The following is a 26,589-nucleotide window of genomic DNA, read 5'->3' as shown; positions in this document are numbered from 1 at the left end:
TTCAGTGTGTTGAATGTCTTGAAAAAGGTCACACTTGTAGTCCTCTGAAAGCAGTGGCTGCCAACAAAATGATGGAGCTTATTCATTTTCGATAAAAGGAAAGATCTAGTGTCAAAGTGAGTGAAGCTAGAGGAGCTCGGTGATCAGTGCGTGAACATTAAGTTGGGGAAGCTTAACAGTATGCTAATTATTGGGGATATTGCAGCACGATTGACCAATTGATGCTTGCTATAGCTTCCAGCCCGTGCTGTATTGGCTGTTAGTACCTAGCACTACCTAGCATTCTGTTTGCTTTCATCTTGAAAAAAAAAACAACCACATGGTGTTTTAACTGTCGACAAATCAAGCGTTTCATTGCTTTACATGGAATTCCCCCATCACAGAACGAAACGTCAGGTAATCATATTTATAATGCATAGAATACCATTAACTGCTGGTCATATATTTTGCCCACCGCCTAGAAGACACAGTGGTTTGTTTGTGGTTAAAGTCATTTTGTGGTTAAAGTCATTTTGAACATTACATTGGGGAAATATCTATGATATAAGATAGAAATTGACATGGATGACTTTAGCATCTATCATGCAGCCTGCTCACACATCATGTGTACAACGTTAAAACAGGACAGATCCAGATTTGAAAGACATGGTTGTCAAGAACAGTTTCCCAACATAGATTCCTGACAGCTCATTTTCACCAATGATGGATTTTCTACCAGTTTTTTATGACATGATCATTAGTACTGTCCATGTTCTTTCCCCTCCTTTCTGTAGATAAAGCAGCAGAACAGGAACAGAGGGATCCCAGTCCCAGTGACTCAGAGGCCTTCTGCATATTGATGACATCACCAGTACAGGAGCCCTCTGAGGAGCAGCAGCAGCCTTCTGTTGTAGCGGTAATTTCCAGGTCACCCAGCTGTCTCAGTGACGTTTCCATCAGCAGGTGAGCAAGCCCAGGAGACGGCAGAATTGATTAGGGTGAAGTTGCCCCTAGACACTGATCTTGGGTCCGTTGTGCATTTTACCAACTAATGGTTAAGGTTAGGATTGGGGAAGGGTATTCTTGATCTGATTCAAGATCTGTACCTTGGGGAAACTTCACAAGCCAGCTGAATAGCTTATTCTCCACTCCTCAACAAGCAGACATTTGACTTGTCTTCTCGGGGTTTCTCTGTTTCAATGCTTCACAGCTCTCAAAACAGGAGAGCTGTTGTGTGTGTGTGTGTGTGTGTGTGTGTGTGTGTGTGTGTGGTATTACTGAGGAACTCTGTGTGAAACTAAAGTCGGACTCTCAGCGGGAGTATTGAGTTGGTTCTGACTCACACAGCTCGTTGCTGGCCTCTGGAAATAGTTTTATCAGCATTCATACCCCCACAGCCTGCCTGCACTTCAGCCCAGAATACTTTAAATTGCCTTTAATTTAGAAAGACACCGCAAGGTTGGCTAGTTGAAGACTAAAGTTACGTGTTGAACATAACACTCCAAATCAGTCACAGATACCTAACAGTACCTAGCTCTTATCAAAACAGGGTTGGGACAAGTTACTAACGTCAACTGATCAAAGAAAAAAAACCTCTATAGTAGATTTATATTTTTAGAGATTGATATATTAAACATTTTGATATATATAGTATTGGAACAATATACATTATTGTTTTGAAAATATATTTTTTCAAGGAAGCTGGTCGTGAGCCAGGAAGCTGTTAATTGAACACGTGCTGCTTTTGTCTGGAATATCGACCTGGACCCCAAAGGATGCAGATTCGTAGAGCCATCAGCTACAGAATGTAATTAATAGTGTGTTCCCTTGTTCAGAGTGTCAGACCTGTGTATGCTGTGTGCCAGAGGGCCTTATCAAATAAGCACTATGAGATGTCCAGACTCCCACCACAATTTAGAGCTCTATACAGCAAGTTTTTTTTTTTTGGCAGAGGCTAATGTTCCATTGACCTGCTCCTATTCATATGAGGCCCTAGAGCTTCACGCAAATATGCTTTTCTGTCGCCCCACATTCTGCCTGTATGGAGCTGGAAGTGTGTCTGTGTGAAATCTGGCAGGTGTGATGATTAATTATAACCCTGTGTGTGTGTGTGCACATCACCTGCCTCTGATAAAGCCACCGCCTGCCTGCCTGCCTGGCTCGGCTTCCAGCTGGGGACTCGGACACCTGACAATGCTCTGAACCACACCAGTTAAATTGCCTCTTAGCCGGCGCAATCATCAGAGCAGCACTTGGTCAGACCTCTCTCTCCCACTCCCCCCAGTAATGAGCCAGTTAGTCAGTCAGACGGAGAGCTGCTCCACGCTCCAGCAGCCTGCTCTAATAGCTAACAGCCAGGCATTAGCCCTACCAGTTGCTACGGCCCACCTACCTACTTGACTTTTTATGCAGATAGACATTTCATTAGTCTTCCCCTGGAGGGGCACCAAGAGGCGTGCTCTCACCTTCCAGAGCCAATTTACTCTCTGTTTGTCCGCATTAAGGCATGTAAATGTCTTGTAAAGGTGTTTTATTAGGACTTCCAGGGAGATATTAACAAATATTGGCTTCCTCTTTCAGAAAAGGCTCGCTAAAAATCGATTGCATATATCCTTCTCATCATTTATCCATCCCATCCAGGGTTTACATGGTCTACCTGGCGAGAGTCAGCCATTACTGAATATTCCTCACAGCTGCTGGAGCAGATGAATTTTTTGGTCATCAAATAGAAATCTTCTCACCAGGTGTCACTCTGTTTCGAATGTATTCCTTTTTCCATTCAAATGATTATAATGCTACAGTTTTTCAGTCCTGCTTCCGGAGGTCACCTTGTGATCCTGTGTGAGTGTGAACCCCAGGCTGAGCAGAGGGAGATGAGGCCTCCAGGTTTGTGCCGTCTCTTCTGTCTGTACACTCATTACTCACCTGTCAGCGCCTATTAGAGCTCTCTTTATGTGGTAGGCTGTCATGTTACTGTTAGGAGATAACACAAAAATGCATCAGCTTTTTTACCCAATGGTGTAACAATTAGGCTATTCTGTTTGCTCCCTGTTCCACAGTCGAGAACTTCAAAGGGACAATACAGCCCTCAAAGACCATCTTTGGGAGAAGAGCTCTTCACAAAAGTATTTTTTTTATTCCCCACACAGTGATAAAAAATGTATCTTTGTCCAGGCAAAGGGATGAAAAGCTCTTTAATTAATTCAACTTGCATAGAGGGGTGTTGTTTAAGAATCCTGAGAAGTTTTGCTGCACTCTCCACAGGTGTTGGGTTAGAGCATCTCTGAAGAGAACATTTAATGCTGTCTTCTAATCTTACATAAGTGAAAGGCCAGCCGTATGGAGGTACATACTATAAGCAGGTCCTTGTTTGGTTTTGATTTAATATTTAGGAGAGAAACATTACTTTGAGCTTTCTGCTCATTATGGGATAAATCCGGGCTGCTCAACGCAGGTGTTTGGGATAGATTGACCCAATGTGTTTGCTTTTTTGTGGTTATCTCCGGTTGTTCTTTCTGGTGAATCTCATTCCTTCTGCACACTATGGCAGTTTCTTCAGCCTCCATTTGCTTTATTGATTCTATTTTTAAGTCCCCCTGACATGAATTGATTTACTTTCAAGAGAAGAGAGTAATATAAAGGAAAATGTTGCAAAAATAACACTGAAATAGTGAGTAGGCTACATACATTATATTTATATTGTGATAAGGCTATATGAAGAACTTACAAACTTCACTTTCAAAAAGGTCGACTTAGGGCTGAAATCATTTTTACTTAAATAGCCATCTTAAGCTTGAACAAAGTACTACAAAGTACTAGTAAATATGTTTTTTTTCCTGATTTAATACATTTGCTAACATTTCTAAAAAACGGTTTTCGCTTTGTCATTATGGGGTATTGTGTGTAGATAGATTATTTTATCCATTTTAGAATAAGGCTGTAACGTAACAACATGTACAAAAAGTCAAGGGGTCTGAATGCTTTCCGGAAGCACTGTAGATTAAGCCAAGGAGTGTAGCATGGGCAACACAATGTATGACAAGGATTTACTTTTCTGATCAATTTCTCTTCAGTATAAAGATGAAACTGAACAAGTGAGTAAAAGTTCTGCAACGTCAAATAACCTAGTCGTTTTTGAGTTAGGCTATTAAAAGGTGTTAACCCATCCCAGTATATCGACTCATTCATTTAATGGACTCAGAGGGGCTGTGTAGTTTTTACAAAGCGAGAGTTAATCCCCTGATAAAGTGTTTTATTAGCAGTCAGAAGTTCGCTAGAGGTTCCTCTCCGTTAGTTTATAATTTTTTGTTCATTTTCCCCTGGCCAGGAAGTATTCACGCTGGGCTTTTCATTATTAATATTAATAGCCTTCCAATGAAAAGAACCAGCTTCAAAGAGGCCTGGTTTAATCCATGTAGATGGGCTCCTTGTCCTGGGTTGTCCTTACCTGCCTCCCAGGCCCTCCGTGGCCCCAAGACACTGATCTCAGGGGATTCAAGACAAATCGGGTCATATTTGATTATGCCTGGCACCACACACACTTACCATTCCTCTGTTCCACAGCCAAGTTTGAACCATCCTTTCAGCTACTATTTTTGGATAAAGGACTCAGTAAACCTCACATCATCACGGCTTTTGTATTTCATCCAGGCCAAAATTAGCTGCTTGATATGATGACCATGGGATATGCCAAGTAAGGGATTTATTTAAAAACCCCATGCAATGCGATGGCACAGTTAGGGCTGGCACAATTACCGTATAACCGTGTAACCAACACTTCCTGCGTTTATTTCCTGCAATGCTTCTCACAATTTGTCACCAGCAGAGAGAAAGAGGCTAAGCGGGAGGGTGGTTTACTCTGAATTTTGGTTTGTTGGTCAACGAGTATGGTTACATGCACACAATAATACAATTGTTGTGAATAGTCAGATAAATATAGTGGCTTGTGAAAGTATTCACCCCCTTGGCATTTTTCCTGTTATGTTGCTTTACAACCTGGAATTAAAATATATTTTTGGGGGGTTTATATCATTTGATTTACACAACATGCCTATCACTTTGAAGATGCAAAATATTTTTTATTGAGAAATAAACAAGAAATAAGACAAAAAACTGAACTTGAGCGTAACGATTCACCCCCCCAAAAGTCCATACTTTTTTGAGCCACCTTTTGCAGCAATTACAGCTGCAAGTCTCTGTAAGCTTGGCACGTCTAGCCACTGGGATTTTTGCCCATTCTTCAAGGCAAAACTTCTCTAGCTTCTTCAAGTTGGATGGGTTTCGCTGGTGTACAGCAATCTTTTAGTCATACCATAGATTCTCAATTGGATTGAGGTCTGGGCTTTGACTAGGCTATTCCAAGACATTTAAATGTTTCCCCTTAAACCACTCGAGTGTCGCTTTAGCAGTATGCTTAGGGTCATTGTCCTGCTGGAAGGTGAACCTCTGTCCCAGTCTCAAATCTGTGGAAAACTGATACAAGTTTCCCTCAAGAATTTCCCTGTATTTAGCGCCATCATTCCTTCAATTCTGACCAGTTTCTCAGTCCCTTCCGATGAAAAACATTCCCACAGCATAATGCTGCCACCACCATGCTTCACTTTAGGGATGATGTTCTCGGGGTGATGGGAAGTATTGGATTTGTACCAGACATGGCGTTTTCCTTGTTGGCCAAAAAACTTTCATTTTGTCTCATCTGACCAGATTACCTTCTTCCATATGTTTGGGGAGTTTCCCACATGCCTTTTGGCGAACACCAAATGTGTTTGCTTATTTTTTTCTTTAAGCAATGGCTTTTTTCTGCCCACTCTTCTGTAAAGCCCAGCTCCGTGGAGTGTACGGCTTAAAGTGGTCCTATGGACAGATATTCCAATCTCCACTGTGGAGCTTTGCAGCTCCTTCAGGGTTATCATTTGTCTCTTTGTTGCCTCTCTGATTAATGCCCTCCTTGCCTGGTCCGTGAGTTTTGGTGGGCGGCCCTCTCTTGGCAGGTTTGTTGTGGTGCCATATTCTTTCCATTTTTTAATAATGGATTTAATGGTGCTCCGTGGGATGTTCAAAGTTTCTGATATTTTTTTAGAACCCAACCCTGATCTGTACTTCTCCACAACTTTGACCCTGACCTGTTTTAAGAGCTCTTTGGTCTTCATGGTGCCGCTTGCTTGGTGGTGCCCCTTGCTTTGTGGTGTTGCAGACTCTGGGGCCTTTCAGAACCGGTGTATATACAGTTGAAGTTGGAAGTTACACCTTAGCCAAATACATTTAAACTCAGTTTATCACAATTCCTGACATTTAATCCTAGTAAATATTCCCTGTCTTAGGTCAGTTAGGATCACCACTTTATTTTAAGAATGTGAAATGAATAATAGTACAGAGAATGATTTATTTCAGCTTTTATTTCTTTCATCACATTCCCAGTGGTCAGAAGTTTACATACACTCAATTAGTGTTTGGTAGCATTGCCTTTAAATTGTTTAACTTGGGTCAAACGTTTTGGGTAGCCTTCTACAAGCTTCCCATAATATGTTGGGTGAATTTTGGCCCATTCCTCCTGAAAGAGCTGGTGTAACTGGGTCAGGTTTGTAGACCTCCTTGCTCGCACACGCTTTTTCAGTTCTGCCCACATACCTTCTGTAGGCTGGAGGTCAGGGCTTTGTGAAGGCCACTCCAATACCTTGACTTTGTTGTCCTTAAGCCGTTTTTTCCACAACTTTGGAAGTATGCGTGGGGTCATTGTCCATTTGGAAGACTCATTTGCGACCAAGCATTAACTTCCTGACTGATATCTTGATGTTGCTTCAATATATCTACATAATTTTCCTCCCTCATGATGCCATCTATTTTGTGAAGTGCACCAGTCCCTCCTGCAGCAAAGCACCCCCACAACATGATGCTGCCACCCCCGTGCTTCACGGTTGGGATGGTGTTCTTCGGCTTGCAAGCTTCCCCCTTTTTCCTCCAAACATAACGATGGTCATTATGGCCAAACAGTTCTATTTTTGTTTCATCAGACCAGAGGACATTTCTCCAAAAAGTACGGTCTTTGTCCCCATGTGCAGTTGCAAATGGTGGTTTTGGAGCAGTGGCTTCTTCCTTGCTGAGCAGCCTTTCTGGTTATGACGATATAGGACTTGTTTTAATGTGGATATAGATACTTTGTACCTGTTTCCTCCAGCATCTTCACAAGGTCCTTTGCTGTTGTTCTGGGATTCATTTGCACTCTTCGCACCAAAGTACATTCATCTCTGAGACAGAATGCGTCTCTTTCCTGAGCGGTATGATGGCTGCGTTGTTCCATGCTGTTTTTACTTGTGTACTATTGTTTGTACAGATGAACATGGTACCTTCGGGCATTTGGAAATTGCTCCCAAGGATGAACCAGACTTGTGGAGGTCTCCAACTTTTTTTCCTGAGGTCTTGGCTGATTTCTTTTGATTTTCCCATGATATCAAGCAAAGAATCACTGAGTTTGAAGGTAGGCCTTGAAATACATCCACAGGTACACCTCCAATTGACTCAAATTATGTCAATTAGCCTATCAGAAGCTTCTAAAGCCATGACAAAATGTTCTTGAATTTTCCAAGCTGTTTAAAGGCACAGTCAACTTAGTGTATGTGAACTTCTGACCCACTGGAATTGTGATACAGTGAATTTTTTGTGAATTAATCTGTTTGTAAACAAATGTTGGAAAAGTATCTGTGTCATGCACAAAGTAGATGTCCTAACCAACTTGCCAAAGCTATAGTTTGTTAACAAGAAGTTTGTGGAGTGGTTGAAAAACAAATTTTAATGACTCCAACCTAAGTGTATGTAAACTTCCGACTTCAACTGTATACTGAGATCATGTGACACTTAGATTGCACACAGGTGGACTTTATTTAACTAATTATTTGACTTCTGAAGGTAATTGGTTTCACCAGATCTTATTTAGAGGCCTCAAAGCAAAGGTGGGTGAATACATATGCACGCACCACTTTTCTTATTAATTTTTTTAATTTCACTTTACCAATTTGGAATATTTTGTGTATGTCCATTACATGAAATCCAAATAAAAATCAATTTAAATTACATTCTGTAATGCAACAAAATAGGAAAAACATCAAGGGGGATGAATACGTTTGCAAAGCACTGTATAATAGTTTGATTTTAAACGTTTACATACATTGCAAGAAGAACGATTTCCCTAATAATAGTTTTTACATATACTGCATTTATCAAATGTGTCTATTACCAATCGAAATAAACGTTCTACCACAGCGGCCATGTTATTTTTTGTGAACCCTATTTGATTTGGAGTTGGGATATTTAAACTATTTCAAAATAAAATTTGAACTCAGAACAATGCTAGCACATGTGCAGATCAAATACACCACTGTAACTCTGATTAAGGTGTTTGTTTACATGTCCTAATAATTTTAATTATTGCTCAGATAACCAGGCGTTTTAATTGGTGTATACTTACCTCGATTATGACCTTAAGATTAGCAGAGTAAGGTGTTTACATGACTGATGCCATACTTGGCCTTCTTCCATAATCAGTTTAATATTGAATTATTAGTGAGCATGTAAACGTACTTAATTAAATTGTCGAATTTGGTCAGCAAAATGTTGTATTGCTAATTTGCTATGTAATCTTTGCCGCCAGTCCACCTATTTTGCCATCATTGACTTGAATGGGGAAGACCATTCTATTTCTATGACAGCACATGCAGTCAGGAGCTGATAATGTGCAGGAAAAATAAATAAAAGGTTTTCCTACGGTTATTAGGGTGACCACGGTCATTTGGCTGCCCAATTGCCATCCATCTAAAATCCCATGACCGTCACAGCTCTACACTGTGCTTTGCATGTTTTCTATTCAGCTACCTATTGTGCCAAATTTGATTCGCTCATATATATATTCTGATCATAGTAGTCCGTCATTTGGCGCGTGTCCTTGAAAGATCTCAAACTCTTTTGCATGCGTACCATAAAAAAATAATATCACACCTCTATCACTCACCCCTTCCACACACAGACTGTCATACTGCTGGAGGTCATTTCATTCCAGAAACACATTTTTTTGGTAATTTTTTGTTGTTGCAGCATTTTAATTTAAATGACATTTGAGAATTTTATCGGACGCATATGCATTGGATGCATAACCTGATTATGGCATCCAACTACGGTACTCAGAATGACATAAATATAATTTAGATTATGATTATTCATCGTAACAGAACATGCAGCTAGAGGATGCAACAGTGTGCCTCCTTACCGAATTCCGATGCGCACTTGGAATATGTTAGAGTAACTGCCACATTTACTTTTCCTCAGCCAACAAGACGAGTAACGAACAGCAAAATCACTAGCCTTTGTCAATCTAATATGCCCCATAGTAGAAAAGTTGTCCTATTCTATTGGTCAACCAGTCATTCAGTGCGAGAAAGAAATAGCCTATTCCAAACATGCCTAGGCTACATCCCCCAAAAATCTATAAAAAGCATTGAGGCTGATGCAGCGGATCAGAACGTTTAGCTTAAAATGTTGATAAACTATTATTTCTTCAGATTATCAATGTGTACAAGGCAGGAGGCTACACTCGAATGTTCGTTCCGTAATGCAAATAGTAGGGTAACTCCATGGTCAAAAGTGCACAGTACATGAGAGCGGTTTCATGCGACAAATGTAAATATCAGTTAGATAAATTACATTTAGAAAGAGGGGAGCTCTAAACTTGCAACAGCTAGCATGGGTTGCTAATATGACAAGGAATGTGCCTTTGACTACTGAAGGATGAAAGAAACTTGATTTGAAAACCAATAGAACATGAGAGAAATGGGCTACTCGTTTCAATGGCATATGGAAGTCTTTATAAAATAATTGCCTCTTCGTTTTTATGGTCGTATTTTACTTTGGAGACATACCTCATAATATGAATTCAAACAATTAAGTATATGTTTTCAAAATGCATACGGCTTCCAGCTCATTGCAAAGTGGTGTGTAATGTGCTCAAGCCTGCCTACCGTTTCCTGAATAGCAATTTTTTATTGTGGCCATGAACAGTTTTTAACACGCAGTTGCATTTAGAATTGTTACACAATGACTGGGCTTATTATAGCACGTTTCACTCCAGCAGCAACGAATGAGCTGTTTGAAGAGCTGTAGCAGCAGCTGTCGCACTTTCTGACAGATTTTCTGCTCATAGGCTCTGTATCTGATTGCTGTACTAAATTATGCAAATTAACCTATAGACCGATAAGCATGACCGGTCAAATGTATTTACACCTACTGGTATTTCAGTCGGTGTAATGAGAAATAAGTGCACTCAGGCTATCCGGAAGGCCAAAGTTAGTTACTTTAAGGAGCAGTTCTCTCTGCGGGTCTAACCCCAAGAAGTTCTGGAAAACGGTTAAAGACCTGGAGAATTAACAAACCCTCCTCCTCATAGCTGCCCATGTTCCTTAATGTAGATGATGGGGTTGTTATTGACAAGAAGCACATGGCTGAGCTCTTTAATCAGAACTTCATTGAGTCTGGATTCCTATTTGACTCAGCCATGCCTCTTGTCCGTCCAACATTTCCTCATCTCCCACCCCTTCTAATGCGACTATCCCCGATGCTTCTCCCTCTTTTTCCTCTGCCTCGCTACAAAGTTTCTCCCTGCAGGCAGTCACTGAGTCCGAGGTGCTAAAGGAGCTCCTGAAACTTGACCCCCCCCCAAAAAACATTTGGTTAGATGGTTTTGACCCTTTTTTCTTTAAGGTTGCTGCCCCTATCATTGCCAGGCCTATCTCCAACTTTTTTAATCTGTCTCTCCTTTCTGGGGAGGTTCCCATTGCTTGGAAGGCAGCCACTATTCCTCCTTTATTTAAAGGGGGAGATCAAGCAGATCCTAACTGTTATAGGCCTATTTCTATTTTGCCCTGTTTATCAAAAGTGTTGAAAAACTTGTCAATAATCAACTGACTGCCTTTATTGATGTCTATAGTATTCTCTCGGGTATGCAATCTGTTTTCCGCTCAGGTTATGGATGTTTCACCACAACCTTAAAGGTCATCAATGATGTGACCATTGCCTTTGATTCTAAGCAATGTTGTGCTGCTATTTTTATTGACTTGGCCATAGCTCTTGATACGGTAGACCATTCCATTCTTGTGGGCCGGCTAAGGAGTATTGCTGTCTCTGAGGGTCTTTGGCCTGGTTTGCAAACTACGTCTCTCAAAGAGTGCCGTGTATAAAGTCAGAAAATCTGCTGCCTCAGCCAATGCCTGTCACCAAGGGAGTACCCCAAGGCTCAACCCTAGGCCCCATGCTCTTCTCAATTTACATCAACAACATAGCTCAGGCAGTAGGAAGCGCTGTCATCAATGTATATGCAGATGATAGTCTCATACTCAGCTGGCCCCTCCCGGGATTTTGTGTTAAATGCTCTACAACAAAGCTTTCTTAGTGTCCAACAAGCTTTTTCTACCCTTAACCTTGTTCTGAACACCTCCAAAACAAAGGTAATGTTGTTTGGTAAGAAGAATGCACCTCTCCCCACAGGTGTGATTACTACCTCTGAGGGTTTAGAGCTTGAGAAGTCACCTCATACAAGTACTTGAGAGTATGGCTAGATGATACTGTCCTTCTCTCAGCACATATCAAAGCAGCAGGCTAAAGTTACATCTAGACTTCGTTTCGTCTATCGTAATCACTCCTCTTTCACCCCAGCTGCCAAACTAACCCTGATACAGATGACCATCCTACCCATGCTAGATTATGGAGACATAATTTATAGATCGGCAGGTAAGGGTGCTCTCGAGCAACTAGATGTTCTTTACCATTCGGCCATCAGATTTACCATCAATGCTCCTTATAGGACACATCACTGAACTCTATACTCCTTTGTAAACTGGTCATCTCTGTAAACCCATTGATGCTTATTTATAAAATCCTCTTAGGCCTCACTCCCCCCTATCTGAGAAATCTACTGCAGCCTTCATCCTCCACATACAACACCCATTATGCCAGTCACATTCTGTTAAAAGTTCCCAAAGCGCTCACATCCCAGGGTCGCTCCTCTTTTCAGTTCACTGCAGCTAGCGGCTGGAAGGAGCTGCAACAAACACTCAAACTGGACAGTTTTATCTTAATCTCTTAATTCAAAGACTCAATCATGGACACTCTTACTGACAGTTGTGGCTGCTTTGCGTGATGTATTGTTGTCTCTACCTTCTTGCCCTTTGTGCTGTTGTCTGTGCCCAATAATGTTTGTACCATGTTTTGTGCTGCTACCATGCTGTGTTGCTACCATGTTGTTGTCATGTTGTGCTGCTACCATGCTGTGTTGTCATGTGTTGCTGCCTTGTTATGTTGTTGTCTTAGGTCTCTCTTTATGTAGTGTTGTCTCTCTTATTGTGATGTGTGTTTTGTCCTATATTTATTAGGGATGCAACGGTACACAGTATGTTATCGAACCGGTCGGTACGCCCCCTACAGTTCAATATGCACACTTGAACCGCGAAATTACGGTATGCCTGTCATTTTCTTATAATTTCCAAAACTTGCTTATTGCGCTGCAGACTACACACACTTTATACATTCAGATCCACAGAACCAAACGTGCAGCTTGTGGCCGTTAGGGGGCTCCTGTGGGCTGACAAACTTTACTCCACAGCAATGTCTCAAAATGTAGTGACTGCAACCCCCTCCCCCTTAAACAACTAATGGATGATTTGCAATGACATCTCAGTAGAAAACCTCCCTAAAGGGGCCCCATGAAGAGAGGGGAAACTAAAAACAAATATTCTCTCAGCTCCAATGTGACAATGGCGAGCACTAGCGAGACAGAGAGATGCAAATTTGAAGAGGCTTTCAAATCTGCTGTGTGGGAACATTTTGGATTCAGCGTTCAATACGACGACAAGGGTAAGAAGACCATAAACAAACAAGGTACAGTCTGCAAGCATTGCTTTGCCACTGTCGGCTACTCGAGTGGAAACACTTATACCATGATGTGTCATTTACGTCGCCATCACCCGGCCGTATCCCTTGCAGGTGGAGCTGGAGCAAGGAAAGTCCACTTGTTAGCGAAAACACAACAATCTCTCGCTGCTGCCTTCCAACAACTATTCGCGACAAATTCAGAAAAACATAAAGAAATAACGAAAGCAGTGGGAGTATTCATAGCCAACGGTTTGCAGCCCTATTCGGTGGTTACTGACTCGGGATTTTGTCACCTGATGAAAAAAATTTAACCGCGTTACAATGTCCCCTCCCGCACACATTTCAGCAGCAAAGTAATTCCCAAACTCTATGAAACATCACGGAGAGAAATTGAAAAGGAATTGACGCGGACACCCTATCTAGCTCTCTCCACTGATAGTTGGACCTCCAGAGCAACTCAAAGCTACCTCACTGTGACGGTTCACTATGTACTGGATTGGGAGATGAAGAGCTACAGGTTGTCAAAGCTAAGAAGCACTTTTAAGTTTATATTTTTTTTCTCCCCTTGATTTCATACAGTTGTGACAGAAACCAGGCCTAGTCAGTCATGCTGCCATTTTTCTGAATGGAAAGTTGTATTTGTCTATAGGCAAAATAAAGGGTTCATTGTTTAAAGGGTGATGTGTTTTTTTTCTTAAATATAAAGATATCGAAACTGTACCGTTACCGTTGCCCACAAACCGTGGTACATACCAAACCGTGGGCCCACTGTACCGTTGCATCCTTAATATTTATATTTTTAATCCCAGGCCCCGTCCCCGCATGAGGCCTTTTTCCTTTTGGTAGGCCGTCATTGTAAATAAGAATCTGTTCTTAACTGACTTGCCTAGTTAAATAAAGGTAAATATATATATATATATATATATATATATATATATATATATATATATATATATATATATATTTATTATTATTATAAAAAAAATTTTTCATCAATGAATAGGCTAAAAAGCGTTATTTTTCAATTCGATTTTTTTTCTTCTTCCGGACAATTTGCGGCGGCAGTTTTATATACAACCCTGTGCTGGATATCACTTTTCTCCCGGCACGGTCCCCACACACCATCGCAATTTGCTGTTTGTTTCTGAGGCCACTGGCATTTTCAAACTGGTTGTTTGGGTGTCAGTGGTGATTAATGGCCCAGAGATATTATTTCACGGGGGTTTCAGTAAGATTCCACGGCACTGAGAGAGCCCAAACAGTAGGCTCAGACCTGCTATTTCCAGTTAGAAATCTAATCTGTAGTTGGTCTCTGTTTGTTTGAAGTAGAGAGTGTTCAGTATGTAGCAGTCACCACTAGGGTTGCACATTTTGGGGTATATTCAGAGGTGGAAACTTCCCATGGGAATTAACAGGAATATATGGGAATTAATGGAAATATATGCAAATTAATATTAATACCATTTAAATGTAGACGTTTTTTGCATTGGATATATTTACCATATCATATGGAGACATAAACATAAACCTTTTTTTACCTTATCATAAGTAGACATAATTTACAAATGTTTAAATCCTTCCAATAAAAATAAAATAAACTATTTAGTTACGAATTGTACTTTAATAAAATGAGTTGACTCTTCACATGGGATGATTTCACTGAACAACAAAAGAAAGGGAATTTGATGTCGAATGATCAATCGCATCTCCCAGAAAGTCTAGAAACTAAAGATTTGGTTGTCTTCCTCTCAGGCTTCCATGTCTTCTCCCTGGACCTCCTCAATGTCCACCTCTTGAACATCAGACTCTGAGGCCTCATCTTCACTGTCACTTTCCAACCTTGTTGAGGATGGCTCGTTGTCAGGCTCAAAAAGCCTCAAATTTGCCCGGATGGCCACCAAGTTTTCAACCCTTGTATTGGTCAGCCTGTTGCGTGCTTTGGTGTGTGTGTGTTCCCAAAGAAGGACCAGTTGCACTCTGAGGCAGCTGATGTTGGTGGGATTTGCAGGATGATGGAGGCAACAGAGGAAAAAGCCTCAGATCCACAAAGTCCCTTCCACCAGGTGGCTGATGAGATCTGTTGGCACGACTGCCATATTACATCTCCATGCCAAAGCCCTTGCTTGGAAGTGTATTTCGCCAGACTGCCAAGAACCTTGCCCTCATCCAGGCCAAGGTGGCGAGACACGATAGTGATTATACCATAGGCCTTGTTGATCTCTGCACCAGACAGGATGCTCTTGCCAGCATACTTTGGGTCCAACATGTGCACTGCGGCGTGTATGGGCTTCAGGCAGAAGTCGTCATGCTTTTTGATGTATTTCAGAACTGCAGTTTTCTCTGCTTGGAGCAACAGTGAAGTGGGCAGGGCAGTACGGATTTCTTCTCTTACATCTGCAAGCTGAGTCTGAACATCAGACAGGATGGCATTGTCTCCCTCAGTCCGTGCAATGGCTACTGCTATAGGTTTCAGGAGTTTCATGCTGCTTACCACTCTCTCCCAAAATACATCATCCAGGAGGATCCTCTTGATGGGGCTGTCCATATCAGCAGACTGTGATATGGCCATTTCTTGGAGAGACTCCTTCCCCTCCAGGAGACTGTCAAACATGTTGACAACACCACCCCAACAGGTGGTGCTCTTATTCTTCTCACTTTGCTTGGTGAGGTAGATTTCTGATATAAGGTGATGACCCTTCACATACCTAACCATTTCCTTGGCTCTCTTGTAGAGTGTATCCATTGTTTTCAGTGCCATGATGTCCTTAAGGAGCCGATTCAATGCATGAGCATCATAGCCAATGGGTGTGATGTGAGGGTAGGACTCCTCCTCTTTAGACCAAGCAGCCTTCATGTTCGCAGCATTGTCTGTCACCAGTCCAAATACCTTCTGTGGTCCAAGGTCATTGATGACTGCCTTCAGCTCATCTGCAATGTAGAGACCGGTGTGTCTGTTGTCCTTTGTCTGTACTCTTTTAGAATACTGGTTGAGGGGTGGAGACGATGTAGTTCATTATTCCTTGCCCACGAACATTCTACCACCCATCAGAGATGATTGCAATACAGTCTGCTTTCTCTATAATTTGCTTGATTTTCACTTCAACTCTGTTGAACTCTGCATCCAGAAAATGAGTTGATAAATCATGTCTGGTTGGAGGGATGTGTGCTGAACCAGTTGCATACACAGCTCGAGCAAGACATTCATCAGCGTTTCTCTGACTCCGTTTCTCCGTTGAGTAAAACAAACTGCTTCCAGGAGGACCATGAGCTGTTGCTATCGATAAGGTGTCTGATTCATAATTTTCACCTCAAATAGAAGTAGAGGGTTTTTTGTCAGAGGTTGCTTGTTGTGAGTGCTGAGGGAACTTTGTGCACTTGGCCAGATGAATCTGCATCTTTGTTGCATTCTTCACATATGATTTGGCACAGTATTTGCAAATGTACACAACTTTTCCTGCTACATTAGCTGCAGTGAAATGTCTCCACACATCATATAGTGCCCGTGGCATTTTCTTGTAAAGATTGTAAAAAAATTGTTAAAAAACCCCAGATACAATTCCATGTGCAGATAAATAGTTAAGCAGTTAGATTAAACAACTCCTTTGTAAGATCAACAGGTGAATTAACACTCCTCAGTTAGCAGGCTCAAGCAAGCTAAAACCCACATGGTAGCAAAAACTAACTAGCAGAAATTGTTAAGTTAAAAATGATTTAAACACACTTTGCTGTAGGCTACTATTTACTACTTAACAAAAAACCATGTATGTCATATAAAATATATTCACCCCACCCAGTATTGTAATAAAAACTTACCAGAAAGCATGTAATCCTTGGCTCAGACAGTGTAGCAGTGTAGGCTCAATTGCATCTCATTAGTGTGCAAGATCTTGAGAATCAGCTGTACATGTGATGGAAGAGTACACTGCACATGTGGTGGAAGAATTAACTGTGCATGGTTACAATTCCATTGAATTGGGGATAGTTTAACCAAAATATGCCACAAAACCTAGAATTGCCTCGTGTATCCAACAAAAAAGGTTCACTGTTATAAGCTAGCTTTTTGATGAACTTAAGCAAAATTCCCCAAATTCCAGGGCTTAACTTCCATGGAAAAATTCCGGAAAAATTCCGGAAATTTACCGGAAAGTTTCCGACCCTTTGCAACCCTAGTCACCACAGAGACACAGTGCCATGTTTTAGAATATAAAACATTTCAAATCTACATACATTTAGATGTACTCTGGAACAAATTGCATTACTTTGTTGGTTTGTTCTAGCCTTGATGACTAGTTTAATTTAGGTTAACTTTTAATTTGATTGTCCCACACAATTGCAGGAGACACACACATGCTCCCACATACTGTACCTTCCGGTCTGTCTCAAAGTGGAGAAGGTTACTATAAGTGGCAATCGTTGAGATGTCTGTGAAGAGTAATGAGTAAAGCAGACCACCGAAACAGACAGCTTTTTGGATTTGGCAGAAACTTGCTAGCGTGATTATTCTCCCTTTAATCTTGCTTGTGCAGACAAAATAATCATCCTCTTGTCTGAGTTGAAGCCCACTGCAGAAGGTCTGCGGTGCTGAGGTTAAGTCTCCTGCATCCTGTAATGTCTGTATGTACATACGTATGTATGTATGCATGTATGTACGTACATACGGTTGAAGTCAGAAGTGTACATACAACTTAGCCAAATACATTTGAACTCAGTTTTTCACAGTTCCTGACATTTAATCCTAATAAAAATTCCCTGTTTTAGGTCAGTTAGGATCACCACTTTATTTTAAAAATGTGAAATGTCAGAATAATAGTAGAGAATGATTTATTTCAACTTTTATTTATTTCATCACTTTCAGGGCTTTGTGATGGCCACTCCAATACCTTAACTTTGATGTCCTTAAGCCATTTTGCCACAACTTTGGAAGTGTGCTTGGGGTCATTGTCCATTTGGAAGACCCATTTGCGACCAAGCTTTAACTTCCTGAATGATGTCTTGAGATGTTGCTTCAATATATCCACATACATTTTCTTCCTCATGATGCCATCTATTTTGTGAAGTGCACCAGTCCCTCCTGCAGCAAAGCACCCCCACAACATGATGCTGCCACCCCCGTGCTTCACGGTTGGGATGGTGTTCTTTGGCTTGCAAGCCACCCCCTTTTTCCTGGAAACATAACAATGGTCATTATGGCCAAACAGTTCTATTTTTGTTTCATCAGACCAGAGGACATTTCTCCAAAAAGTACGATCTTTGTCCCCATGTGCAGTTGCAAACCGTAGTCTGGCTTTTTTATGGCGGTTTTGGAGCAGTGGCTTCTTCCTTGCTGAGTGGCCTTTCAGGTTATGTCGATATAGGACTCGTTTTACTGTGGATATAGATACTTTTGTACCTGTTTCCTACAGCTTCTTCACAAGGTCCTTTGCTGTTGTTCTGGGATTCATTTGCACTTTTCACACCAAAGTACATTCATCTCTAGGAGACAGAACGCGTTTCCTTCCTGAGCGGTATTACGGCTACGTGGTCTCATGGTGTTTATACTTGCGTACTATTGTTTGTACAGTTGAACGTGGTAGCTTCAGGTGTTTAGAAACATCTCCCAAGGATGAACCAGACTTGTGGAGGTCTACATTTACATCTACATTGGTCTTGGCTGATTTCTTTTGATTTTCCCATGATGTCAAGCAAAAAGGCACTGATTTTGAAGGTAGGCCTTGAAATACATCCACAGGTACACCTCCAATTGACTCAAATGATGTCAATTAGCCTATCAGAAGCTGTTAAAATGCACAGTCAATTTAGTGTAACTTTAGTGTAAACTTCTGACCCACTGGAATTGTGATACAGTGAATTATAAGTGAAATAATCTGTCTGTAAACAATTGTTGGAAAGATTACTTGTCATGCACAAAGTAGATGTCCTAACCGACTTGCCAAAACTATAGTTTGTTTCACAAGAAATTTGTGGAGTGGTTGAAAATGAGCTTTAATGAGTGTATGTAAACTTCCGACTACAACTGTGTGTGTGTGTGTGTGTGTGTGTGTGTGTGTGTGTGTGTGTGTGTGTGTGTGTGTGTGTGTGTGTCCATGTATGTATGTATGTATGTATGTATGTATGTATGTACAGTCGTGGCTAAAAGTTTTGAGGATGACACAAATATTAATTTCCACAAAGTTTGCTGCTTCAGTGTCTTTAGATATTTTAGTCAGATGTTACTATGGAATACTGAGGTATAATTACAAGCATTTCATAAGTGTCAAAGGCTTTTATTGACAATTACATGAAGTTGATGCAAAGAGTCAATATTTGCAGTGTTGACGCTTCTTTTTCAAGACCTCTGCAATCCGTCCTGGCATGCTGTCAATTAACTTCTGGGCCACATCCTGACTGATGGCAGGCCATTCTTGCATAATCAATGCTTGGAATTTGTCAGAATTTGTGGGTTTTTGTTCGTTCACCCGTTCAATCTTGAGGATTGACCACAAGTTCTCAATGGGATTAAGTTCTGGGGAGTTTCCTGGCCATGGACCCAAAATATCGATGTTTTGTTCCCCGAGCCACTTAGTTATCACTTTTGCCTTATGGCAAGGTGCACCATCATGCTGGAAAAGGCATTGTTTGTCACCAAACTGTTCCTGGATGGTTGGGAGAAGTTGCTCTTGGAGGATGTGTTGGTACCATTCTTTATTCATGGCTCTGTTCTTAGGCAAAATTGTGAGTGAGCCCACTCCCTTGGATGAGAAGCAACCCCATGAATGGTCTCACGATGCTTTACTGTTGGTATGACACAGGACTGATGGTAGCTCTCACCTTGTCTTCTCCGGACAAGCTTTTTTCCGGATGCCCCAAACAATCGGAAAGGGGATTCATCCTAGAAAATGACTTTACCCCAGTCCTCAGCAGTCCAATCCCTGTACCTTTTGCAGAATATCAATCTGTCCCTGATGTTTTTCTTGGAGAGAAGTGGCTTCTTTGCTGCCCTTCTTGACACCAGGCCATCCTCCAGAAGTCTTCGCCTCAATGTGTGTGCAGATGCACTCACACCTGCCTGCTGCCATTCCTGAGCTAGCTCTGTACTGGTGGTGTCCCGATCCCGCAGCTAAATCAACTTCAGGAGATGGTCCTGGCGCTTGCTGGACTTTCTTGGGCGCCCTGAAGCCTTCTTCACAACAATTGAACCGCTCTCCTTGAAGTTCTTGATGATCCGATAAATGGTTGATTTAGGTGCAATCTTACTGGCCGCAATATCCTTGCGTGTGAAGCCCTTTTTGTGCAAAGCAATGATGATGGCACGTGTTTCCTTGCAGATAACCATGGTTGACAGAGGAAGAACAATGATTCCAAGCACCACCCTCCTTTTGAAGCTTCCAGTCTATTATTCAAACTCAATCAGCATGACATAGTGATCTCCAGCCTTGTCCTCGTCAACACTCACACCTGTGTTAACGAGAGAATCACTGACATGATGTCAGCTGGTCCTTTTGTGGCAGGGCTGAAATGCAGTGGAAATGTTTTGGGGGATTCAGTTCATTTCATGGCAAAGAGGGGCTTTGCAATTAATTGCAATTCATCTGATCACTCTTCATTACATTCTGGAGTATATGCAAATTGCCATCATGCAAACTGAGGCAGCAGACTTTGTGAAAATTAATATTTTGTGTAATTCTCTATTGGCCACGTATGTATGTATGTATGTACCCCTCTTGTATGTATGTACCCCTCTTGTTTGTATGTATATATGTATGTATGTATGTTTTTTTTGTACGTACGTACAGTACCAGTCAAAAGATTGGACACACCTACTCATTCCAGGGTTTTTATTTATTTTTACTATTTTCTACATTGTAGAATAATAATGAAGACATCAAAACTATGAAATAACACATATGGAATCATGTAGTAACCTAAAAAGTGTTAAGCTAATCAAAATATATTTTGTATTTGAGATTCTTCAAAGTAGCCATCCTTTGCCTTCATAACATCTTTGCACACTCTTGGCATCCTCTCAACCAGCTTCATGAGGTAGTCATTTGCAATGCATTTCAATTAACAGGTGTGCCTTGTTAGAATAACATTTGTGGAATTTCTTTCCTTCTGAATGTGTTTGAGCCAATCACTTGTGTTGTGACAAGGAAGGGTTGGTACACAGAAGATAACCCTATTTGGTAAAAGACCATGTCCATATTTACAGCTCAAATTAGCTGAGAAACAACAGTCCATCATTACTTTAGACATGAAGGTCAGTCAATCCGGGAACATTTCAAGTACTTTGGACATTTCTTTAAGTGCAGTCGCAAAACCCATCAAGCGCTATGATGAAACTGGCTCTCATGAGGACCGCCAAATGAAAGCAGGACCCATAGTTACATCTACTGCAGAGGATCAGTTCATTAGAGTTACTAGGCTCAGAAATCAGCAATTAACCGCACCTCACATTGCAGCCCAAATAAATGCTTCACAGAGTAACAGACACATCTCAACATCAACTGTTCAGAGGAGACTGCGTGAATGAGGCCTTCATGGTCGATTTGCTGAAGAAAAAAAACACATCTATAGGATACCAATAATAAGAAGAGACTAGCTTGGGCCAAGAAACACAAGCAATGGAAATGAGACCAGTGGAAACCTGTACTTTGGTCTGATGAGTCCAAATTTGAGATTTTTGGTTCCAACCGCTGTGTCTTTGTGAGACGCAGAGTAGGTGAGCGGATGATCTCCGCATGTGTGGTTCCCACCGTGAAGCATGGAGGAGGAGGTATGATGGTGTGGGGGTGCTTCGCTGGTGACACCGTCTGTGATTTATTTAGAATTCAAGGAAGCAGCATGGCTACAACAGCATTCTGCAGCGATACACCATCCCATCTGTTTTGTGCTTAGTGGAACTATCATTTGTTTTCCAACAGGACAATGACCCAACACACCTCCAGGCTGTGTAAGGGCTATTTGACCAAGAAGGAGAGTGATAGGGTGCTGCATCAGATGACCTGTCATCCACAATCACGACCTCAACCCAATTGAGATGGTTTGGAATGAGTTGGACCGCAGAGCGATGGAATAGCATCCAACAATTGTTCAGCATATGTGGGAACTCCTTCTAGACTGTTGGAAAAGCATTCCAGATGAAGCTGAATGAGAGAATGCCAAGAGTGTGCAAAGCTGTCATCAAGGCAAAGGGTGGCTACTTTGAAGAATCTAAAATCTTTAATATATTTAACACTTTTTTGGTTACTTCATGATTCCATATTTGTAGTTTCATAGTTTTGATGTCTTTACTATTATTCTACAATGTAGAAACTATTAAAAATAAAGAAAAACCCTTGATTGAGTAGGTGTGTCCAAAATTTGGACTGGTACTGTATATATATATTTCTATAGATTCATTTTTGTCATATTGGTCCCGTATTAGTGTTTTCTATCCCTGGGCTAGGCCATAGTCCAAACGACTCAGCTGGACAGTATCACGGGGACAGTGTTCTCTCTCTTTCTTTGTGTCTGTCTCCCCCATTTCTCTTCCCCTCTGTCCAAAAGGCAAAGAAACCACCCAGGGAGAAAATTACTCAGTGAAGTGCTTTCCTTTTCCTAATCTTTGATACCACTTTGACAATCACAATAGTTTTTTTTGTCATTGACCCCCCCACGCTCATAAGCAGAGCCCGAGAGTGGTTCTTAGAAAGACTGCAAAGTGCTAACTCTCCTGAAATATGCATTTCTTGGGTTGACCTTTTCTTTTGTTTGTGTGTTGTGTGCCCCATGCTTTTTTCTGAATCCCATATCATCCCCCAGAGTCACAATGGCCTTCAGAAGCTCGACTAATTTTGCGACTTGTTACAGAGGTCTTCCCTGTGGCAGGACTCCTGAGTGGCTGGCTGTGCCTCGTTAGGATCCAGCATCCAGCTTGTGAATTTTCACCGCTTTCTCCACAGAGCTGCTGCTCATTGCTCCTGTAGGCTTTTCATTAGAGAGACAAAGCTCAGCAATCATCTTACAGGCTGACCCAACCTTGAGCCTTGATCCCCCTGCCCAGCCCAGCCCAACACACCTCCAGGCTGTTTAAGGGCTATTTGACCAAGAAGGAGAGTGATAGGGTGCTGTATCAGATGACCTAGCCTCCACAATAACCCGACCTCAACCCAATTGAAATGGTTTGGGATGAGTTAGACCGCAGAGTGAACGAAAAGCAGCCAACAAGTGCTCAGCATATGCGGGAACTTATTCAAGACTGTTGGAAAAGCATTCCAGGTGAAGCTGGTTGAGAGAATGCCAAGAGTGTGCAAAGCTGTCATCAAGGCAAAGGGTGGCTACTTTGAAGAATATAAAATATATTTATTTTTTGGTTACTACATAATTCCATATGTGTTGTTTCATAATTTTGATGTCTTCTCTCTTATTTTACAATGTAGAAAATAGTACAAATAAAGAAAAACCCTTGAATGAGTAGGTGTGTCCAAACTTTTGACTGGTACTGTATATATAAACTCAAAAAAAGAAACATCCCTTTTTCAGGACCCTGTCTTTCAAAGATAATTTGTAAAAATCCAAATAACTTCACAGATCTACATTGTGAAGGGTTTAAACACTGTTTCCCCTGCTTGTTCAATGAACCTTAAACAATTAATGAACATGCACCTGTGGAACGGTCGTTAAGACACTAACAGCTTACAGACGGTAGAAAATTAAGGTCACAGTTATGAAAACTTAGGACTCTAAAGAGGCCTTTCTACTGACTCTGAAAAACAACAGAAGAAAGATGCCCAGGGTCCCTGCTCATCTGCGTGAACGTGCCTTAGGCATGCTGCAAGGAGGCATGAGGACTGCAGATGTGGCCAGGGCAATCAATTGCAATGTCCATACTGTGAGACACCTAAGACAGCGCTACAGGGAGACAGGACGGACAGCTGATCGTCCTCGCAGTGGCAGACCACGTGTAACAACACCTGCACAGGATCGGTACATCCGAACATCACACCTGCGTTACAGGTACAGGATGGCAACAACAACTGCCCTAGTTACACCAGGAACACACAATCCCTCCATCAGTGCTCAGACTGTCCGCAATAGTCTGAGAGAGGCTGGACTGAGGGCTTGTAGGCCTGTTGTAAGGCAGGTCTTCACCAGACATCACCGGCAACAACGTCGCCTATGGGCACAAACCCACCGTCACTGGACCAGACAGGACTGGCAACAAGTGCTCTTCACTGACGAGTCGCGGTTTTGTCTCTCCAGGGGTCCTGGTCGGATTCGCGTTTATCGTCGAAGGAATGAGCGTTACACCAAAGCCTGTACTCTGGAGCGGGATCAATTTGGAGGTGGAGGGTCCGTCATGGTCTGGGGTGGTGTGTCACAGCATCATCGGACTGATCTTGTCATTTCAGGCAATCTCAACGCTGTGTGTTACAGGGAAGACATCCCCCTCCCTCATGTGGTACCCTTCCTGCAGGCTCATCCTGACATGACCCTCCAGCATGACAATGCCACCAGCCATACTGCTCGTTCTGTGCGTGATTTCCTGCAAGACAGGAATGTCAGTGTTAGACCATGGCTAGCGAAGAACCCAGATCTCATTCCCATTGAGCACGTCTGGGACCTGTTGGATTGGAGGATGATGGCTAGGGCCATTCCCCCCAGAAATGTCCAGGATCTTGCAGTTGCCTTGGTGGAAGAGTGGGGTAACATCTCACAGCAAGAACTGGCAAATCTGGTGCAGTCCATGAGGAGGAGATGCACTGCAGTACTTAATGTTGCTGGTGGCCACATCAGATACTGACTGTTACTTTTGATTTTGACCCCCCCCCCCCCCCTTTGTTCAGGGATACATTATTCCATTTCTGTTAGTCACATGTCTGTGGAATTTGTTCAGTTTATGTCTCAGTTGTTGAATCTTGTTATGTTCATACAAATATTTACACATGTTAAGTTTGCTGAAAATAAACGCAGTTGACAGTGCGAGGACGATTCTTTTTTTGCTGAGTTTATTTCTATAGATTCATTTTTGTCAAATTGGTCCCGTATTAGTGTTTTCCTTCCCTGTGCTAGGCCATAGTCCAAACGACTCAGCTGGACAGTATCACAGGGGGACAGTATTCTCTCTGTCTCTCTGTCTTTGTCTCTGTGTCTGTCTCCCCTCTTTCTCTTCCCCCCTGTCCAAAAGGCAAAGAAACCACCCAGGGAGGAAATTACTCTGTGAAGTGCTTTCCTTTTCCTGATCTTTGATACCACTTTGACAATCACAATTGTGTTTTTTTTGTCATTGACCCCCCCCCCATGCCCATAAGCAGAGCCCGAGAGTGGTTCTTAGTAAGACTGCAAAGTGCTAACTCTCCTGAAATATGCATTTTTTTTGGGTTGACCTTTTCTTTTGTTTGTGTGTTGTGTGCCCCATGCTTTTTTCTGAATCCCATATCATCCCCCAGAGTCACTATGGCCTTCAGAAGCACAACTAATTTTGCGACTTGTTACAGAGGTCTTCCCTGTGGCAGGACTCCTGAGTGGCTGGCTGTGCCTCGTTAGGATGCAGCCTCCAGCTTGCGAATTTCCTCCGCTTTCTCCACAGAGCTGCTGCTCATTGCTCCCGTAGGCTTTTCATTAGAGAGACAAAGCTCAGCAATCATCTTACAGGCTGACCCAGCCTCGAGCCTTGATCCCCCAGCCCAGCCCACTGGGTCGCAGAGCTCAGCCTCTGCCCCAGCACCTCTTCACCCCAATCCAGTCCTAAGTCCTTATTGCACAGACCAGCTGGCTGCAATGGGGAGCTGCAGACCCAGGTTCGTCCTCATACTCTAGGACCCTGCAGACCAGGAACAGGAACGTGCTGTCCGGGGCCCTCTTTTGGCTGAACCTACAGTATATGAATTGATTTCAATTCAGGCATACACACATTGATATCGACATGGATGTCTGTATGTATCGATAAGTATATTTCACTGGTCACCCCCAAAGCCAATTCCTCCTTTGGCCACCTTTCCTTCCAGTTCTCTGCTGCCAATGACTGGAACGAATTGCAAAAATCACTGAAGCTGGCGACTCATATCTCCCTCTCTAACTTTAAGCACCAGCTGTCAGAGCAGCTCACAGATCACTGCGCCTGTACATAGCCCATCTGTAAATAGCCCATCCAACTACCTCATCCCCATACTGTTATTTATTTATTTTTATTCTTTGCACCCCATTATCTCTACTTGCACATTCATCTTCTGCACATCTATCACTCCAGTGTTTAATTGCTAAATTGTAATTATTTCGCCAATATGGCCTATTTATTGCCTTACCTCCCTTATCTTACCTCATTTGCACACACTGTATATAGACTTTTCTATTGTGTTATTGACTGTATGTTTGTTTATCCCATGTGTAACTCTGTGTTGTTGTTTTTGTCGAGCTGCTTTGCTTTATCTTGGCCAGGTCGCAGTTGTAAATGAGAAATTGTTCTCAACTGGCCTACCTGGTTAAATAAAGGTGGGGGAAAAAGTCTCAGTCCAAATAAGTTATTTCAGGTGTTGCTTTTCGAAAACTCTTCTCTCAGTGTGATGTATTGCATTGTAATATATAATCTGTCAGAAACTTGCATCCTGTTTGTTACACATGTTCTTCCCACCATTTAGCTGGATGCCAGCAGCAGCATGCAAATGTGCTTTCGAGGTAGGAGAGTTGGATGTGAGAGATATGCTCTGTCAACATAAGTTATGAGGCAAGGGAGGGCTGCTGATG

General features: G+C 42.0%; 1 protein-coding gene across 3 annotated transcripts in view; it reads left to right on the top strand.

Moving 5' to 3' along the window:
* rad18 (RAD18 E3 ubiquitin protein ligase) overlaps positions 1–26,589 on the top strand; it is an 83,136-nt gene that overhangs the window by 44,863 nt on the left and 11,684 nt on the right. For all 3 annotated transcript variants that reach the window (XM_029775432.1, XM_029775434.1, XM_029775433.1), the window contains exon 11: positions 774–942. In XM_029775432.1, coding sequence (XP_029631292.1) covers positions 774–942 — 169 coding nt within the window. The remainder of the gene's footprint in view (positions 1–773; positions 943–26,589) is intronic.

This window comes from Salmo trutta, chromosome 14 (genome assembly GCF_901001165.1).
Source record: "Salmo trutta chromosome 14, fSalTru1.1, whole genome shotgun sequence".
Taxonomy (NCBI): Eukaryota; Metazoa; Chordata; class Actinopteri; order Salmoniformes; family Salmonidae; genus Salmo; species Salmo trutta.
This window is presented reverse-complemented; position numbering and strand designations above follow the sequence as displayed.